This window comes from Purpureocillium lilacinum (genome assembly GCF_023168085.1).
Source record: "Purpureocillium lilacinum CBS 284.36 DNA, scaffold_4, whole genome shotgun sequence".
Classification (NCBI taxonomy): domain Eukaryota; kingdom Fungi; phylum Ascomycota; class Sordariomycetes; order Hypocreales; family Ophiocordycipitaceae; genus Purpureocillium; species Purpureocillium lilacinum.
The window spans coordinates 503,294-522,309 of NW_027072114.1; the positions used below are offsets into that span (position 1 = coordinate 503,294).

The 19,016-nt window shown below is 61.3% G+C and overlaps 8 protein-coding genes across 8 annotated transcripts; 5 read left to right on the plus strand and 3 right to left on the minus strand.

The window, feature by feature from the left end:
* Nucleotides 1-478: 478 nt before the first annotated feature.
* On the minus strand, nt 479-1,291 carry PLICBS_005342 (uncharacterized protein; the record flags this gene model as incomplete). The annotated part of the gene is made up of 1 exon (XM_018319017.2): nt 479-1,291. One exon carries the CDS (start codon nt 1,289-1,291, stop codon nt 479-481), a length of 813 nt encoding a protein of 270 aa, XP_018181491.2.
* Nucleotides 1,292-4,858: 3,567 nt separating this feature from the next.
* PLICBS_005343 (uncharacterized protein) lies at nt 4,859-6,127 on the plus strand (the record flags this gene model as incomplete). The annotated part of the gene is made up of 3 exons (XM_018319019.2): nt 4,859-5,049; nt 5,143-5,367; nt 5,431-6,127. The coding sequence occupies 3 exons, from the start codon at nt 4,859-4,861 to the stop codon at nt 6,125-6,127; spliced, it is 1,113 nt and encodes a 370-aa protein (XP_018181493.2).
* Nucleotides 6,128-6,906: 779 nt separating this feature from the next.
* PLICBS_005344 (uncharacterized protein) lies at nt 6,907-7,752 on the plus strand (the record flags this gene model as incomplete). The annotated part of the gene is made up of 1 exon (XM_018319020.2): nt 6,907-7,752. One exon carries the CDS (start codon nt 6,907-6,909, stop codon nt 7,750-7,752), a length of 846 nt encoding a protein of 281 aa, XP_018181494.2.
* A 2,503-nt stretch (nt 7,753-10,255) lies between these two features.
* Nucleotides 10,256-12,063, plus strand: PLICBS_005345 (uncharacterized protein; the record flags this gene model as incomplete). The annotated part of the gene is made up of 4 exons (XM_018319021.2): nt 10,256-10,552; nt 10,670-10,984; nt 11,073-11,704; nt 11,769-12,063. 4 exons carry the CDS (start codon nt 10,256-10,258, stop codon nt 12,061-12,063), a joined length of 1,539 nt encoding a protein of 512 aa, XP_018181495.1.
* A 680-nt stretch (nt 12,064-12,743) lies between these two features.
* On the plus strand, nt 12,744-13,475 carry PLICBS_005346 (uncharacterized protein; the record flags this gene model as incomplete). The annotated part of the gene is made up of 2 exons (XM_018319022.2): nt 12,744-13,164; nt 13,249-13,475. The coding sequence occupies 2 exons, from the start codon at nt 12,744-12,746 to the stop codon at nt 13,473-13,475; spliced, it is 648 nt and encodes a 215-aa protein (XP_018181496.2).
* Nucleotides 13,476-13,639: 164 nt separating this feature from the next.
* Nucleotides 13,640-14,053, minus strand: PLICBS_005347 (uncharacterized protein; the record flags this gene model as incomplete). The annotated part of the gene is made up of 3 exons (XM_018319023.2): nt 13,640-13,692; nt 13,751-13,948; nt 14,023-14,053. 3 exons carry the CDS (start codon nt 14,051-14,053, stop codon nt 13,640-13,642), a joined length of 282 nt encoding a protein of 93 aa, XP_018181497.2.
* Nucleotides 14,054-15,589: 1,536 nt separating this feature from the next.
* Nucleotides 15,590-16,822, minus strand: PLICBS_005348 (uncharacterized protein; the record flags this gene model as incomplete). The annotated part of the gene is made up of 1 exon (XM_018319024.2): nt 15,590-16,822. The coding sequence occupies one exon, from the start codon at nt 16,820-16,822 to the stop codon at nt 15,590-15,592; it is 1,233 nt and encodes a 410-aa protein (XP_018181498.2).
* A 1,225-nt stretch (nt 16,823-18,047) lies between these two features.
* PLICBS_005349 (uncharacterized protein) lies at nt 18,048-18,989 on the plus strand (the record flags this gene model as incomplete). Its single annotated transcript, XM_018319025.2, has 3 exons — nt 18,048-18,131; nt 18,192-18,464; nt 18,546-18,989. 3 exons carry the CDS (start codon nt 18,048-18,050, stop codon nt 18,987-18,989), a joined length of 801 nt encoding a protein of 266 aa, XP_018181499.2.
* Between the last annotated feature and the right edge of the window lie 27 nt (nt 18,990-19,016).

The window sequence follows — 19,016 nt, forward strand, 5'->3', positions numbered from 1 at the left end:
CTGGCCAGGGCAGCGGGTTACCTTTCAGATGTATAGCTTTGGGACTCTGACATTTACAACGGACATGGATGGGTCTGGCGCTTGGGAGCGGGATATCTACCTACGGGCCTCGGAAGACGGAAAGTGGCGGGAGACGACGACCCGTAATGAGGGACAGACCATGTATTGTACGCGAGCATGGCAGGGACGACGATGACGGAACGTTACAGTTGAGCGTTGTTTTGAGAACAGCGCCTCGATTGCCCTTGTTTTGCTGTCAATCATGGCAGCTACGCTTGGGCTTGACGGGACACCAACGGTGACGTGCAGTGAAGCATACAGGCTAAAGAGTAAAGCGATTGAGCGTGTTTATTAGAAGTGCTATTCTTCATGCCACCATTTGGCAGAGATCCCGTCCCGTCCCGTCCGTTTACCATGCGCCGTTGCCAGTGTAGAGTAGAAAATCAGATACAACGCCGCCACGCCGACATGTCTATCATCACTGCTTGTTGGAAGCAGCCCAGGCCTTCCACTTCTTGTACTCGGCGTGGTTCATGCTGTGCTTTTTGCCCTGGTAGCGCGTCACCTTGAGGTCCAGGTCCTTCCACTTGTTGCGGCTGCCCATCCAGCCGGCCTTGCGGATGAGGCTGAAGAGGGTCTCGTCTTGGGTCCAGCCCTGCTCGGCTGCCACGTCGGGCAGGTACGTCGCGCCGTAGCGGCGGCCTCGGTCGTAGAACGAGAGGCGGATCCCGTGGGTGCCAATCTCCCAGTCGTAGGGGTCGTCGACCTCCTCGAAGTCGGTGAGAAGCGTCACGGCGGCCTGCAGCTCGGGCAGCTCGGCACGGGTGACGGGCGGGAAGCGCGAGTCGTGGACGGCGGAGATGACGGCGTACTCGGGGATGCCGACGGTCAGCGGCTGGGCTTCAAAGGTGCCGATGCAGCCGCGCAGAGAGGTGTCGCCGTCGTCCTCGACCGTGTTCCAGGTGACAAACAAGGGCGTGGACGCCGGCGCGCCGCCGAGGGGGAGGGACGACGTCGACGTGGCCGGCGTGGACGCGGAGGCCAAGGAGCCGGAGGAAGAAGACGAAGACGTCGAGAAGGAGTCGGTGTCGGCGGCGACGCGGCGGAGGTTGGGGTCCTTGAGCGGTGCTGCTGCTGCTGCTGCTGCTGCTGGTGCCGTCGACGAGCTGGCGCCGGAGCTCACGTAGCTGGCCCACGAGGCCTGTAGGCGGTCGAGGGAGAGGGGCTTGCGGTCAGTCAGATGGGCGTCGAGCGCCTCGAAGCACATGAGGCAGTGTTCCGAGGAAGCCATGGCGGGACACGGGAATCGGGATCGGGATCACGGAGTGGGGACCGGGGAGTCTTGTTCACGGAGGGCCGGGTGGCAGCGAGCAGCACCAGGGACACGGCGACGCAGACCGAGGTGGGTTATGCTGGCGACGACGAGGCACGAAGGAGACGCGGAGGTCGAGGGTGGTTGAATGTCGGGGGCGGAGGAAGCCTGGTCGTCAGCTGGCTTGGTCCGAGGCGCATCCCTTCGCTGCGTCACCCCACCTGGCATCGATACCCCGCGGTGGTGGTCCTTGCGGATGGGCGTCGACGAGGTGGAGTGGGTGGATGCAGGCGCGGAGGAATGAGGAATGAGGAGCGATGGGTGGTGAATGAGGGGAGCTGAGGTTGTGCAAGCCTTGACCAGGTGGCTCAAGGCCAATTCGGGCCTTGCACAAGAGTTGTGCCGATTTGTGTGCGCCCCGCGTTACTAATTCGGGCACGGGCGTGTCAGCCGTCCCGGCGGGCCGCATTTTCATTCTTCCCGGCCCGGGGAACGCATGCCACACACGGACAGGGACACACAAACTGTCTGTCACACAGCCACACGCCAGTGGCTGTCCCGCGTCCAGTGTCCAGTGACTTCAGTGTCTCCAGTGCTCCACCGTCCAGCTCGTGGCTGTTTCAACCCTCCGCGTCGCTGGCGATGCCTCGTCTTCAGATGATGGATGACGGCTTTGCCCCGTCCCAAGCTACGAACCGCGGAGCTTGCCGCGACGAACGACCGCGCAGCCATCGGCCTGGCTCAGCAAGCTGGAACCGGAACGTGGGCCATGCGGTCTGATCATCCCACGAACGGGCACCGGAGTCTGGGGACTTGACACACGCCCACGTTTCAGCGACGTTACCGAATTCATGCGCTCGCCGCTCTGCCGTGGGCCATGTCTGCCAACCGCCCCATAGTTGGGTGCGGTGAAACGACGAAAAGCTTCTCCGGATTAAACTGTGCCGCCAAGCAAGCCGGCTTCCCGTCCGCTGTGGTTCAACTGCCAGCCCGCAGATGGGCGTTTGCAAGTGTAGCATCCCGTGCCTGCCATCCCGGCCGGGAGGGGACGCGTCGTCGTATCTCTGCCAGGGGCGCCTTTGACCCGGTCTCAACTTGGTAAATCCTGCTGCGGCTGCACATCGCTCCGGGTGGCGTTCGGAAGGGTCAAGACGAGACGACTTGTCTGATCTCCAGCCGGAGCGCTCTTCGGGCGGCCGCCTTGGCTATAGCATGGCTCTGGATGGGACGAAGTGAACCGCGGGCAGGGCTACATATATGGCGAGCCCCGTCTGGAACCAGTGCGGTGCATGTACTTTCGCCCTATCCAAACAAACCACCCTTCAGTCCTTGTACCATCTATTCCTGTCTTTCCTTTGCAGAGCAGGGTATTCGTTCCTTTCGCAGCCAACATTCACCAATATGCAGTTCTCCTTCGTAACGTTGTTTGCCCTCGTCGCTGCCGCCATGGCCAGCTCGGATGGTTAGTCGACAGTCACGGTGCCCTTCAAGCTTCATGAGCTGACACTTCCCCTCAGATGGCCTTGCCAAACGCCAGGAAGCCGTGGTCGATGTGCAGGCGGCAGCCATGACGGACAAGCAGGGCAACGTCATTGCGTTCGATGCTTCCAAGGTCTATCAAGCCAACACCGAAGCCGGCCTGTGAGGAACTGCCGAGGACAGGGGCCGAGTTGGACGAGCAACGCCACGTTGGCAGGCGACCACCAAGCACATAATGTTGGTTGGGGAAATCCCGGGTGCTGTGCATTCTTACAGTGCACGCGACATGTTACGCTTAATGACTGGACTGGGTGAGGATACTCATAGACGCAGCGGATATCTGCGAGCTCGATGAAATGGAATAGTGGCTGAGCCACGGTTCATCGTCTTTTACATCAGCATGTTTCGGTCGGCTCGGTGCCGAGGGACTGTGCTTCCCGAGCAGTCTCACTTGTTGGTCGGCCATGTCGTAGTCAGCCGGCAAACAGAGCCCAACAATGGGAGCATTCACATCTCAGCAAACCGCACGGCATGTGCCGACGGTCAGTCAACCCACTGCTTCTATGTATAGATTTAAAACAACAGAAGGGGTGAGGTGAGGACCACAGTCCAACGAGCCAGGACGTCATTGAACTGGTACCTGTGGCACTCAGTAAGGACCTCGTCGCGGCTAAAGGAAACCTGGACGCAGACCAGACGCGGGACGCGCGCGTCAAAGCCGTCTAGTCCCGGTCTGTTTCTATTCAAGGTGTCTCATCAGTGGGAATATCGAAATGCCGAGACTGGAAGGCCCGTGGGAATAATCGCGCAGGATTCGAGCACTGCCTCGACAAGAGTCTAGGCGATTGCCTCTGCGGCGTGACTTGCGGCAGAGCGGTCAACCGTCAGCCTGGCCCGTCTTCATTTCCAGACAGTCGATGGAATCCTCCAGGGCTGAGCGTGCGGGGACTTGGCTCTGGTGTGTTTGCCCAAAATAAGCCTAACCGACCGTCGTAGCGTCATCCTTTGAGCCCCATCTCGCGCGACCAGCGAGCCGGAGACCTCGACGCTGGGCGGTGGTGTTTTGTGCCCAATCGTCGAGCGTTCCGCCGGGCCACCCCGGTCGCTGGGTGCGAGAAGCGCGTGGCTAGCGGGAGGCAATATGAATGTGTCCGCCATGGTGCGGCGTGGGAATGGAGACGGACAAGGGATGATGTGAGACTCAAAATCTGACGACCCTGGGCTGGGGCTCATGTCATTTCGAGAAGGACGGGATGCGCAACGGGAGCACCTTCATGATTTGGAGGCAAGAGGATCAAGGGACTTTGTCAACAGGATCGGTTCGCAGGCGGCCGGGAAGCAGCTGTGTTGGGCGTCGTGCAGGCGCAAGTTCTCACCAGTGACAACGCATCGCATGTTTCGACGACGGCGCACCGGCCGTTCCGCGGCACCGAGCCCAAGCATGGAAGGCTCCTGCAAGAGCCAATGGACTCCCCGGCTCTGCGCAGGTTGCCCTGCTCCCGAACGCGGCGCGCACTGAAGAAAGCCACAAGGGCTCCCCCCCTTGCGGCACGACTGGTCAGCTCCCACTCAGCCGCAAGCCTCGGGCGGGCGGCGCCTCAGGGACCGGCGCCAGAATGGGTGTTGGTGATGTGACGGGGACTGGCGGAGGCGCGAGGCGGTGTCCGGTTGCCTGCCGTCCGTGAATCCCTGTCCGCCTTGCGGGCTTGGGCCAAGATCTGGGCGATGCTGGACGCTCCATGTCGGCGGGGATCCGACTGACTCTTGGGTGATGACGGGGCTGCAGCCGGGGAGGCTCAACTGGGGTTGGCACTGGGCAGTGTATTAAATGACCGCAGCTGGAACATGGGACGAACTGTTGGTCCCCGTGAAGTTTTGTCTGCACGCGGACGGCCAATCCCGGGATTCATACATAATACATACTGCGTTTTAGACCGAGGCAATCACGGACATGAACACGACGACCTCGCGGCAGTAACACAAGATCGAGCTGTCCAGGTGGCACCACGCTTTCGAACGACACCGCGGCCACGTTGCGTTGACCGAGTCGACTGAACAACAAGGAAGATGGCGAACCACAGGGCACAGGCACAGTTTGACCGGGCGCGGTGGAGGCTCGCGGTGCTGCTCCCGGTCTGGGCGTTGCAGGTGCTGCTGGCGACGTCCATGATGGGGCTGTTCTCCTGGCGTCTGGGAGATACGATCAAACATTACGACGAGCGGGACCAGAAGGGCGAGACGCCGACGATTGAGTTTGCGTAAGTTGTTCCTACCCAGCGGCGGACACACAGCGGTCGAGTGTCAACACAACAGGGGCACAAGAAGTCCAAAGACTGACTAGACCCTCGCAGCTGGGAGGCCACAAACATCGCCATGTCGTTCATCGTCGCCCTGTGCACCTTTGTCGAGATTGCCAAGTTTGTGAGCGAGTCCTTGACGCCCTGGACGATGCTCTTTACGCACGTCATCAAGTTGACGTGTGCGGCGGCCATTCTTGCGCTCGACGTGGTGGTGTATATCCAGCGAAGCGACGCACACTACTCGCTTGTCGGCATCGCCCTGGATGCGGCCTTGATGTGAGTGCCAACTGCACGTCACCACTTTACCCGATCTTTTGGATGCTGACGGATGCACATCAGCGTGACGGCCATTGCGCTCGTCGTCTACGCAGTCGTCACGTACCGCCGGCTTTCTGCATACGACGACTACGCACGACCAGTCAACGTCAAGGGGTACGGTTTCAACGACGGGCTCGACCGCGACTTTTCCTACTCGAGCCGGCTGAGCGTCGACAACGGCAAGCGCGGCTCCGTCACGTCGTCCCGCCTGAGCATCGGCTCCATCGGCGGGCCCTTTAGCACGAGCAACTACCGCGCAGCCAGCGGGAGCGAAGACGAGCCGGTGCACCTGCAGACGATGGAGCGGACGCCGAGCTTCTACAGCCACCAGCGGGACACGCAGTTCGACGAGTACGTGGCGCGGCGCAGCTCGCAGGGCAACGGCACGCTCAAGGCCGACGTGGAGCGAGCGCTGAGCGCGGAGCTGGAGCGCGGCGGCGGCTCGCCCGACGCCATGGTGGTGGGATCGGGGGTCGTCAAGACGCGCTCGCGGGGGCCGAGCATCGGGCGGGCGGTCAGCTACACGAGCGACCACGTCCTCGTCGCGGTGCCGGAGGAGGCCGAGGCGGAGCACCACCACGAGACGGACCGGGCGGCGCTGCTGGGGCGGGGCCGCCGGGACAGCGACCAGGACCACCGGAGCGCCGACCGGGAGACGGACGGGCCGGCGGTGCCGCAGGAGGTGGATGTCGCGGAGCCGAAGTGGCGGAGGGAGTAGGAGAGGCGAGGCGGCTCGGGCCGGACATGGAACCACGGACCGGCAGGGTGCTTACGAAGGCATGATACCCGGATACTATTTGATGGCATGACTGGCGTTTGGGGGGCATTACTGTATTGCAAAAACGGAGTGTTGCTAGTGTTACATCGGCACTCGGGGACGCATACACTCGGCGTATACCGGAAGAAGGGGGAAGCACGGTGCTCGCTGCTCACATCACAATGCAAGTGATTTCTGCACTGCAGTCCCGTCGCCAGATGGCACGTTAGTTCTGCTCCTGCACACTGCACGGCTCTCGTTGGCATGCCATGCCGTCGTCTGCAGGAGGCATCCTGCGAGGGGGCTTCGAGATGAGTTTACCGTCGCCACAACTTGCTTGCTGCCTGTGCTTGGTTCCAGAGGCTGTGCTGTGTGGTGGTCTTCCGGCAACAATCGCTTCTTGGGTCGGCCATTGCCTAATCCATCAGGGCAAGTTGCAACGCTGGTGGAGCCGCGCGGTTAGGATCGCTGTCAGCCCGCCGGGCGTCAACCAACCACGACCACGATCGTCAGTTGGTAAGGACAGGGCAAGGCCTAGCTGGTGACGTCTGGAGACGCAATGGCGTTGTGCTTGCATTGGAGAAGGCTCGGCGCGGGTCGAGGAGGCAGAAACGCATGAGCGGTTTGGCCTGCGTCGCCGCGCCAGTGCCATCTCCCGCATATTTGGGGTGACATGGAGCTTTTCGCTCTTCGTCACGACAAATGCATCTTGCGCTCCAACGACTGCGCTGGCCCCGACCATGACGCGCGACGAGGCGCTGCAAAACAGCTACGGCCCGGAGGTGACGCCGTATCAGACGGCCACTCAACCGCTTCCCGAGCCCTACAATGGGCCGCCACGATACGAGGGCGGGCTGGAGAAGACGCCAGAGCCCTCCCCCAACACGGCCAGCCCGGGCAACGATTCGATAGAGCGCGCGGTGGTTCATCCTCACCCACTGCGCAGGCGCGTCTGCGGAGTGCCAAGGTCCATCTTCTGGGTCATCGCGACGCTCGTGGTGCTCGCCGTTGTCGGACTCGGCGTGGGTCTCGGCGTAGGGCTGGGCGTCAAGCATGGCGGTGACGACTCGGCATCGGCACGGACGTCGGAGACATTGCCGGCGACGGCCACGGCGCCGAGCTCGTCCGTGCCCCCATCATCCACAGCGTCTTCGTCGTCATCATCATCGTCAACAACGAGCAGCGCCGCGTCGGCCGTGGCCACGTCCGGCACCCACGGCGTCGCGGCCAACAGCTGCACCTTCAAGACGCCCAAGACGTACGCGGCCAAGGACGGGACCACCATCTTCACGCAGTACTGCTTCACCGACTGGCCCAAGAACACGGCGACGGCGGACGGGCGCGGCAACGTGACGGACGTGAGCCACACGACGGCGTACACGTTCGAGGAGTGCATGGAGGCGTGCCTCAAGTACAACAACGCGTCGGCGGCGACCGACACCAAGTGCCAGGCCGTCACGTACAACGCGAACCTGACGCTGAGCATCGAGGTGCGCGCAAAGGGAGGCAACTGCTTCCTCAAGGACAGGAAGGGAGTGGACATACAGGGCAGCGCCGAGGTGGCGTCGGGGGCGATTGCGTTTTAGTTGGGCGATGACGCAGAAATCCGCTGTATGCTTTGGTGTACCAAGTAGCGTCCTAGATAGATGTAGATGGTGTTGCGGAGGGGAATAGATACCCGTCGGAGCGCAGGTTGGCTCGAGATATGTTGGGTCCACCAGCAAAGATACGCGCGATAGAGCCGGCCGACGCGCGCACGAGTCAACAACACGTTGCCAGGTTACAGTACATACAACAGACAGTACAGTGCAGTGCTCCGTACGCCCATGCGCAAAGACTGTCAAAGTTTGCACCATGGAGCCAACACAGGCAAGCTTCGTGCCTTGTTGGAATCGATGAACATGAAGGCGCTCCACAGAATCCACACGCTGCTGCTGCTGTTGCTACCGGGTCGTATCCGAGGACGCCTCGTGCCGCCGCCGCCATCAAAATGTTTGCGGAGGGCCCCAAGTTACATCGGGGGCCACCGTCTTTCAGCTATCGGATTCGATAGCACGAGCCGTTGGACCGGAATGGCATGGCACGGCATGGGCATGGGCACGGCATGGCATGGCAGAGGAAACGTGACCATGTGCGCTCTGCGGTGGCAGCCAGCCTCGACTGAGCCTAACGTTTTGAAACCTTGTCGGGGCGCGCAGACGGGAGACCGGCCCCGGCCCGGAGCCAGCACCCGGTGAGGAGGAGGAGGGACGTGGTGAGCCTGTGACAAAGAAAAAAGAATGGGGAGGGCACCGACGATGGCACGCGCTCGAGGGCGAAGAAGGGGGGGCCGAGGGGGAGGGATGGAGGGGAACCGAGCGGACCAGAACCGCATGTGTGCTGGCGGGAACGCAGCAGCCACCATCCAGCCACCATCCAATCCAGCCTTGGCAGCCCGGGGCCCATGATCGCTGGGATGGGACCGATGGGGTTCGTTGATGCACGAGTATGATTGCGAGCCCGGGGTGGCGCCTGTTGGCTCGTCGCGATTTGACGGATCATGGCATGCCTATGGATACTTACCAGTTATGGGCCACGACGGGCTTGGTGGACATGGGGCATGGGAAACAGCACCCCAAGGACACCGTCGAGAAACAATCAATCATTCATGATGGATGGACGCTGCTGGAGCGGGCGACCCACCCCCGCGATCCCCAGTCGCATCCACCATCAATCGCCAACGGGCCAAGACGGGACGGCTGGCGCTGGCAGCCGATTGCAACTGCATGTAACGCCACAGGTTGGGGCCGGGCCTGGCTGGCGGGCATCGCGCCCGTCCCAAGCTCTGCGAGTTCCTGGGTCGACGACACATCGACGCCTCTCGACGCCTCGTCGACGCCGCCCAACGCCGCGCGACAAGACGGCAGCACGAGTCCAGTCCCTCCGGGCAGCTTCGCCAGACGGCACCAGGATTCGTTCGTCGCTACCCTGCCATGCCGCTGACACGCCACTAGTGCGCCCATGGCCCCCGGGGTAAGTCTCTTGGTGTCGTGGATGGGCGGGGCCACCGTGATCCCCTGACCGGCCGGTGCGTGCGTCCTGCCTCGCCTGGCCTGGACAGCTGGGGCGGGACTGGGACGAGGTGGAGGCGGCGGGCGGAGAGAAAAAAAGCCTGCGAGATACGGGACGAGATTCCAGGACCCGACGGGACGAGGGACTCCCGACACCCGAATTGGGGCTCCGAGAGGCAAACCTTTCCATCTCGTACGATGGCAAGCCGGCCTCGCCTGCAGACCGCTCGTTTATACGAGGCGGCGCGCTGGCCGCTGTGGAACGCCCTGCCAAAGTTCATTCTTGAATAAACGAGCTGAGCGGGCAGGGCCGTAGTGGGCATGAATGGCCGTCCTCGTGATTAGGGGCAAGGACGGCGCGGACCCGACATAGCCGGGTCGTGACGCCGCAACGGGCGAGGGGGGCCGGCCAGACAAGCTTACTTCACACATACTAACTCACGGAGCAGCACCAGTTGCACACACGGTACGGCTGGCCCATGACTGGTTACCCCCTCCCTCCCCCACAGGCCAAAAGGACCGACACTCGCTCACACACACACACGGGGATGTAACCATCCATGGTCGGTCGCTCGACCAACGAGGGCGCTGGAGACGCGCTTCCGCGGCCCTGACAGCCAGCCTCCTGGGCCCCTCTGGCGTCCGAAGCCGCCCTGTGCTGGCGCATGCAGGGTCTTAGGGAACGTTGTCTCAAGACCCGACGTGACAATGGCCAGCCGGCCAGCCCCAGGGAAGCAAGCTCGTCTTCGTGTCTGGCGTCGAGCTTCTGCCGTGCGACCGTGGGCGACTACCACTGTTACAGTAGTACCGCAGAAAAAAAAGAGAGGGCGAGAGAGAGGGACAGCTTGCTTGCTCCAAATGTGCCATTAAAACTAGCCTGCTTCCCCCCCGTTTCTCCATTGTCGTCCGGTCTGTTTTTGTTTTCTGGTCGAGCCACCCCCCCGACGGCGACCGCCTTGACTAACCAAACCTTGACCCCCTTTGCCCAGCAGCAGCACATCCGCACCGCGACGACAACAGCAGCAGCAGCGCGCGAACCATGGCTGACGAAAAGGGCCCCGTGGGCGCGACAGAGCCGGCCGAGCCGCACTATGAGGCGGCGCGCGAGTCGACGCCCGTCGATGAGCTGCACATCCGCGAGGACGGCCAGCTCGACCTGCCGCGCGGCTGGAAGTACAAGCGCATCCGCTTCCTCGGCATGGAGACGTGGTACGCCTCGCCCAAGGTCCAGCTGGGCCTGGTGTCCTTTGTGTGCTTCATGTGCCCGGGCATGTTCAACGCCCTGGGTGGTCTGGGAGGTGGTGGCAAGACCGACGCCACCCTCGCCGACAACATGGTGAGTTGACCAGAACGAGACCAAAAAAAAAGCCAATTCCATCAAGGATGGGAGAGGAGGAGGGGGGACGGACGGACGGGACGGGACCGCGGGCTAACGGCGAGAAACCACCACCAGAACACGGCCCTGTACAGCGCCTTTGCCGTCTTTGGCTTCTTTGGCGGCACCTTCATCAACAAGCTCGGTGTCAAGTGGACGCTTGCCTTTGGCGGCATCGGCTACTGCATCTACGCCATCAGCCTGCTCGTCTCCGTCCACGCCAGCGTCAGCGGCTTCAACCTCTTCGCCGGCGTCTTCCTGGGTATCTGCGCCGGTCTGCTGTGGACGGCGCAGGGCACCATCATGATCTCGTACCCCAATGAGGAGCAAAAGGGCCGCTACTTTGCCTGGTTCTGGGGCATCTTCAACTGCGGCGCCGTGCTCGGCAGCTTGGTGAGTCGGCACTTCCCATCAAATCGTGCCCCCCCCCCCCCGGTCGCGCGCGGCATGCAGCTTGCTGACTCCGGCACCCCCCTAATAGATCCCGCTCGGTGAGAACATGCACACCAAGGGCAACGTCACCGTCACCGACGGCACGTACATTGGCTTCATCGTGCTCATGTTCTGCGGTGCCGTGCTCGCCCTCATGCTCTGCAACGCCAGCGACATCATCCGCCCCGACGGCACGCGCGTCATTCTCATGAAGCAGCCCACCTGGCAGACCGAGCTGTGGGGTCTCTGGGAGACGCTGCGCTTCGAGCCCTTTGTCGTCCTCCTGTTCCCCATGTTCTTCGTGTCCAACTGGTTCTACGTCTACCAGCAGAACGCCGTCAACGGCGCGTGGTTCTCCACCCGCACCAAGGCCCTCAACGGTCTGCTCTACTGGCTGGCCCAGATCATCGCCGCCGCCATCTGGGGCTACCTCCTCGACGTCCAGAACGTGAGCCGCTCGCTCCGCGCCAAGATCACCTGGGTCGTCCTCTTCGTCCTCACCTTTGCCATCTGGGGCGGCGGCTATGCTTTCGAGAAGGGCTACACCCGCGAGAGCGTCGACCCCAAGCTCAACCCCGACTTTGAGCCCATGGACTGGACGACCCCTGGCTACGTCGGCCCCATGTTCCTCTACATCTTTTACGGCTTCTACGATGCCGCCTGGCAGGCCAGCGTCTACTGGTACGTACCAACCCCCTTATTAACCCGTAACACATGTAGGACCACTCGCTCACCCACATCACAGGTTCATGGGCGCCCTGTCCAACTCCGGCCGTCGCTCCGCCAACTACGTCGGTTTCTACAAGGGCATCCAGAGTGTCGGTGCCGCCGTGGTGAACAACCTGGACGCCCGCAAGCTGTCCTTCAAGGCCGAGTTCATCAGCAACTGGGCCCTGCTGGGCTCGTCGCTGGTGGTCGCCGCGCCCGTCATCCTCTTCAAGATCCGCGACCACGTCGACGTCGAGGACGATCTCAAGGGCACGGACGAGACCGTGGCGGACGTCCTGCCGCAGGGCCACCCGGAGAAGGCGATTGCTTAAGAAGTCTGTCTGTCTGCGTGCGTTGCGTGCGAATTTGTTTGCCCATGTTCTGCGCGTGGTGAGAAGCGCCGGACACGAAAGTGGGGGGTGGGAAGGAACCGTCTCTGGTCAGAATGGGATGTTGTTGTTGTTGTTGTCGTTGATAGCTTATACCAATTTTAATACAACGAGGTGCATTGTGCTGCGGCACCATGCAGAGAATACATCGGCCGTGTTGGAAGTGAGGTTGCGTGAGATGAGAGTGAGCGACGTTGACTGAGCCAAGAGTCCAAGACCCCGATGAGACGCCACGGAGCGCCATGAACCACCAGCCAGGGGGGTCGCGCCACGAGGCGCCACAGATGCCATGAGATGCCATGAGATGCCAAGGGCGCCTTGCAGAACGGTCGGTGGCGCTGGGCGTCGCGATCATTCTTGGCGGATCCCACCCTGCTGTTGCATGTTCCGGGGAGACGCATCCTGGCTGTCGGGGAGTGACTCAGGCCCACTGGGAGGGCGCATCAGACGCTAGCCACATCCTGATCGAGGAGGTGAGCAACTGAGCAATGAACACTGACGGATCTGTTATTCATGTCACGAGCCAACAGGCTCACCTCAAGTCAGTGTAAACATTAACTAACATTAGAGTACTGTAACTTACATCTCTTTCAGTCCACAACTGCACTACTACTCACTCAAAAATGACACTACACGCCCGCCCCGCCACCGAGGCCGACCTGGCCCAAATCGCCGACATCGCCGCCGCCGCCTTCCACCCCGACACGGACGCCATCTCACGACACTTATTCCCAGCACACCTGCAAGATGCGTCCGGCGAGGAAGAAGAAGACCCGGTGAGGAGCTGGCGCCTGGTACGCAAGGGGATCAAGCTGCGCTTGGAAAACACCGTCATGATGGTCGTCGTGGACGATGAGCTGGGCGGCCGGGTGGTCGGCTTCTCGCTGTGGGACACGCCGGCCGGGGGCGACGAGCCGCGCAGCGCCGTGTCGGCCCAGGCGCCGTCGCCGCTGCTCGACCAGGCGGCGTTTGCGGAGCTGCACCACGTGTTGGACGCGGATGTGCGGGAGCACTTTGGTGTGGGCGGCATCAAGGACGTATTTCGTGAGTTTTCCTCTTGCCCGTTAGACGTCGCCGCTATGAGTTTTATTTGATGTATCACGTACGAAGGACTGAATGTAACCCCAGATCTGGATTACATCGCCGTCGACCCGCACCAGCAGCGACGGGGGATTGGAAAGATGCTGCTCGACTGGGGCATGAAAAAGGCAGAGGAGCAGCAGCGGAGCATCTACCTCATCGCCACGCCGGCGGGCCGGCCGCTGTACCAGGCCGCTGGGTTCGAGGAGCTTGCGCTGCTGCAGATTTTTGACACTCCTCATTACTCGATGATTCGGCGACATGGCCAGCAATAGATAGAGAATACAGGTAACCGCATGCATAGGGTTGATGTGAGTTTTCGCAAATGAGGCGTTGCTTTCCGTCTGTGTTGAGCCCATGCTCTCGAAGGCATTCAATTCAAACTAAATTACCACGTTGTGCTCTCATCACATCGCACCTGCTTTCACCGTGCGGTGGCCTACTTGGACCCCAGCTCGGCAGCTTTTTGGATGTGGTCGCGATCCGTGCCCACTGTCAAACGTTGTTATACAATACTCCTCTCCTGTTGAAGGGCAGACGAAATGCTTACGCTCTTGCTCCATCTTGACCGACCGTTTTGGAGGCAGGTCCTCGGCCGGCACGTCCCCGTCAGGCCCGGGCACATGCTTCGCAGACGTGTCAGACTGCGGCTGCGCATTCATGACGTCGCGCTTCGTCTCGGCGGGTATCGTCTCGGCGGGGAGCGACGGTTCGCTTGTGTTTTCGGCGAGGCCTTCGCTGGCGCCAACTACAAGATGCAGCACCCCGTCAGCGTGATGCGATCTCATGTGAGGGGGCGCGGGATGAGCGTGGAACTCATACTGGGGTTTCCGCGGGCGCTGTTGGTTGCCATGGTTGAGAGCGCGGTAACGCAGTGTTGAGATGTATTGATTGTGTAAGTGAAGCGATGAAATCTGGGGATGAGATGTACTGCACGGAATGGCACCTGAGGTCTGGTACGTGTGGTGAAGCTCAATGAAGAGGCGGCGTCAACGCAGAGGAATGACCATGTATTTGAGACGCAATAGCTCAAGCCTGGCAAATGCTTCATTATGCTCTCTGAATCAATCAATACGTCACACAGCCATCTCATCGGTAGTTGTGACGTAGATCTCGATCATCACGCTTGGCTGGTGTGCGTGTGGTCGGAGGCTGGCGGGCTCCGTGGAGCTGGAGGCGGCAGTCTGTGTGTTACTGACGGTCGCTCGTTACACTAGGCGCCCAATAACACGACTCACTGCAGAGCTGGTCGGATGATTGCTAGCACTTAAACCTCTACGGAATCTATGCAAAATTACAGGCAGCTTCGACTGACCTTCACGTCCAACGTCGTCTCTGTCTCGCGGTGCGGGGATCTAGCAAAGGCCAAGTTGGATTATATGGCCATCGAGCGACAGCCAAAGCATCCAATGCGAAGCAATAGCCACATCAGCGGTCAACCGTCAGTCGCAAGGTATAGATGGCGTACGAGCCCCTCCATCGATTTCACATGCACCCGGGCGGCGGTCTGTCAAATCATGCATGCTCAAACTCTACATGGCCCTTCTACTGACCCCGTGATGCGATTGCGGAGTGCCGTGCTTAGACCTGCGGCACAGCATTATCCCAGCGGAGTCTCTGGAAGAACTCGCTGCTGTATTGGCCCTGTGTCTGGCGGGCCAGTGACAGCCGCGATGCGACGGCGACGAACTGACTTTGGCGTAAGATGCACGTGTTCTTCAATGTTCTCCGGAGACATTTTATGGTAAATATCTCATGGGGCCAAAGATCAGACGTGGGTTCTGGGGAAGCGGGATATTGGACGACGCGGGGTACGGCATTGTATCAGATATACCATTACTGGGTCTCAAGCAAAGACGAGACCCTGCTACTCATGCCTGGAGGGCGAAGATGGTGTGCACCGATGGCTGACCCAGCATCAAGTGATTCGAATCGTGGCATTACTGGCGCTAATAAGTGATAGTATGCAACAGTTGCAAGCCGGCGGCGCTTTCATGGACCATTTCCGTCCCAAACATGGATAGCAGCCCGGAGAAACTAGCTTGCAGCGGGCGTCAAGCCGTAGCAGATGGGATATTCTTGGCTACTTCAAGTCCGTCGTGCTCTGCCGTGGGATGTTCTTTTCCAAACATGCCTTTGCTCTCCGTAACGATGTCTTCCGCGTAGTGCGGTACGATGACGTCGACTGCGCCGTGCGATTAGCTCTGCTTTCACCATGGCAGACAAGAGAATCTTACCCTCGGATTTGTAATTCGTCTCGCGGGCCTTTGCCACAAGCAAGAGCATGATGGGAATGGACAGCAGCTGCAGCGCAAGTGCAAACGCAATCTGGGCTCTGCTCACGCCGTCAGCACCGCGCGGAGTTGTCTTACTGATAGCACTGGGGCACTCACTGGTACGAGACGGCAGCTGCGGCCATGCCAAACTGCACGGCCACCCCAGCCGCCGCGACGCCCTTCCACAGCCCGCCGTATATGGCGAGAACGGTCGGCTCGTTGGTAAAGGTCCCCATCACCCACATGCCAATCTGCTGGTGGGAGCCGTAGACGATGCCAAACACGAGGTAGAGGACAAACGGCCCGGCAAAATCAGATGCCGTCCAGTCCACGCCGCCGACGGGCGGAGATGCCCAGCGGGAGGAGGTGGAAACCCATACAAGCAGCGCAATCCAGGCCGCAAAGACGACGACGCCCAGCACGGAGACGGAGACGTAGCCTCGCATGCGGCGGCCAAAGGGGAGCCTGTCGGTGAGAAACGCGCAGCCCACGGATGCGGGCAGCTGAACGAGGTAGAAAATGACATTGTTCATGGCTCGCGTCCTGAGGTTAAAGTACCGCCCGTTGACGGACGGCAGGATCCCCAGCGCCAGCTCGCAGCTGAAGATGACGGGCAGCATGGCGAGGACGCGGTAGTCGCGCAGGACCCTCGCAACGCCCCTGAGCTCCTCGGTCATGGGCAGGTTGTGAAACACCGCGACCGGGGTGCCATCTGCGCGACGGACGTCTTTGGGGCTGACGAGGCCGAAAATCGTGAACAAAAATGCAACGCATATGAGGATGATGAAGGTGATGTAGACGCTCGTCGGGCTGCCGTCCGCGGTCGACGTCCCCTGGTGTATGATGATGAAGGCGACCAGGGAGCCGACGACGCTGCCGACCTGGTTGATAAAGTACTGGATCGCAATGTACTTGCCCTTTTCGACCTCGGTGGCATACGCCCACTGGATGAAGCCCGACGTCGACCACAGCATCGGCGCGCTGAGCCCGAGGAGGATGCCGCCGAGGATGGGGAACCACTCGTGCGCGGTCCTGTCGTAGTAGAAGAGGCCGGCGACGTAGACGGGGTACCCCGCGACGCCAATGGTCATGGTGAGGCGCGGGCCGAGCTTGTTCATGATGGCGCCGGTGAAGAAGCCAAAGACGGCGTAGATGCCGTAGAGGGAGCTGTTGGAGATGTCGCTGACGCGCTGCGACGAGGGCTTGCCGCCGCCGGCGCCGAGGCCGAGCACGGCGAGGTAGACGCCCACGGTGAAGAAGAGGACGCATCCGCTGATGAGGTTCTGGTTGAAGGTGAGGCGGCGCGAGAAGCGCGACAGCGTCGCTTCGCCAGTGTTGGAGCCCATGGTGAGTGAGTGTGAGCAGCGCGTGTCACGGTCTTGAGTGGTCAATGGGTAACGTCAGATGGCGTCGCTCTCCATGGCAAGGAGAGATGGGAGCGCTCATGGCTGCACACGAGCAGCTCAAGGCGGTGAAATAAGAATGTCCCTGGCATGCATTCTGACTGGCGAGATCAGCTCTCCCCCTCCATGTCCGGGAAGAAGTGATATCCGGAGTCCGGGGCACAGGAACAGCCCTCACGCATCCAGCACAGCCCAGCCACGCCAGAAACTCGTCATTCGCACTGCCCGTCGCATTCCAACAACCAGTGACGCATGTCCTCGCAAACATCGATAGTCGTCGAGGTCACGTCGGATCTCGCCAACGGCGCCTCGGTGGCCGTCTAGTGTGATGGCCGCCACCCCTCGGCCAACCCCAGCTTCCTGCTGCCGGGACTTGGGAGACGAACCCGGCAACGCAACGTCAAGTACACAGTGGGATTTCGACTCTGCAAGGGTCATCCGAGACTCAGAGCCTGCGCCCTGCGCCCCCGCGAGCCGCGCGCGTGGCATCCATGCTGCACCCTCTCTGCCGGGCCATGTGGCGCGTCAGCCATGGCGCCAAGGTTGGCCTGCCACGGCGTGAGGTGAGACTGGATATGAGTGGTTGCTCGCGCAGGTGAGGCGATAAGACACGAGGGTATGCGAGGCGGTTGCTTGTTTCCGGCAGTCCGGTTCGGGGGCGGGACTGGGGGACTGCGGAGGCGGCGGCCGGCCGGGTCTCGGGAGTCGGGGCTCTTGGGGGGGGGGGGGGGGGGGGGGGGGCGCCGTGCCCGCCGATTTCCTAATTCGGTGCATCTCCACGAGGGGATGGCTGCTGGGTATCATATACTCCAAGACGACCTGCGATGTCCATTTCCCAAGGGTTGGCTCGTCATTTCGGATAGCCTCGCTTTTCTGCGACGACGACTTGCTTGCTTGCTTGGCAGGTTGCAGCACCTCGCTTGCTGTTGAGCGCTTTCGTCTCGTGGAACGAGCCGCATCCTGGCCTCTTACACGAGGAGCAGCACTTACACGACATCCATCCATCCTCCCCGCCCAGTGCAGCCAGCCATCTCGGGCTTCATCCAACAAGCCCCAAACTTGCACTCGCGCTTTTCAACTCGTCTCGTTGTGAAAGAAAGCTGAGTACGCACACGCGTTGCAGGGTCGATACCGCACAGACAGCCCGAGACTCAGCCAGCCCGACGCCATGGCCAAGACGGCGCTGAAGTGGGCGTCCAAGCCCGTGGAGATTCACTGCGACATGGGTGAAGCGTTCGGCAACTGGACCATGGTGAGGGCCCGTCGCGGCTGGCACCGGGCAAGATACGAGCGCTAACACTGTCGGCCAAAGGGAGACGACGAGGCCATCATGCCGCACATCACGTCCTGCTCCATCGCGTGCGGCTTCCACGCCGGCGACCCCATGGTCATGTACAAGACGGTCAAGGCGGCGCGGCGCCATGGCGTGCGCATCGGCGCCCATCCTTCGTTCCTTGACCTGCAGGGCTTTGGGCGCCGCGAGATGAAGATGGACCCGGTCGAGTGTGAGAAGATGGTCATCTACCAGATTGGGGCCCTCAAGGCATTCCTCGATATTGAGGGTGTCCTCCTGTCCCACGTCAGTGTAAGTGCTCCCACCTGCCTGTCACTGCTTGCATGACATCTCCAAAAACAAAGAGGCAACGTCGAGCTGATATCACTACAGCCCCACGGAGCACTCTACGGCGTCATGTGCAAGGACAAGCCCATCTGCGAGGCCGTCTGCCGCGCCGCCCGCCACTTCACTGCCGCAGACGGCACCCCCGTGCCCATGATCGGCGCGTCCGGTACCTTCATGGAGTCGGTCTGTGCCGAGATGGGCATCCCCTTTGTGCAGGAGGTCATTGCGGATCTCGAGTACGACGAGAACGGCGACTGCATCATCTCGAGGACCCACGACGCCGTCGACCTGCAGGCCCTGCGGGTGCGGCTCGCGGGTGCACTGCGGACGGGCACGATTGAAAGCAAGGAGAAGAAGGAGATGGTGGACCTTAAGCTGGGAGCGGCGCCGCTGAGTCTGTGCATCCACAGTGACACGCCGGGGGCGACGGAGGTGGCGGCAGCGACGCGGCAGGCGGTGGACGAATTCAACAAGGAGTATTTCTCATGATGATGGCCTTGCCGTGAATTCATTAGC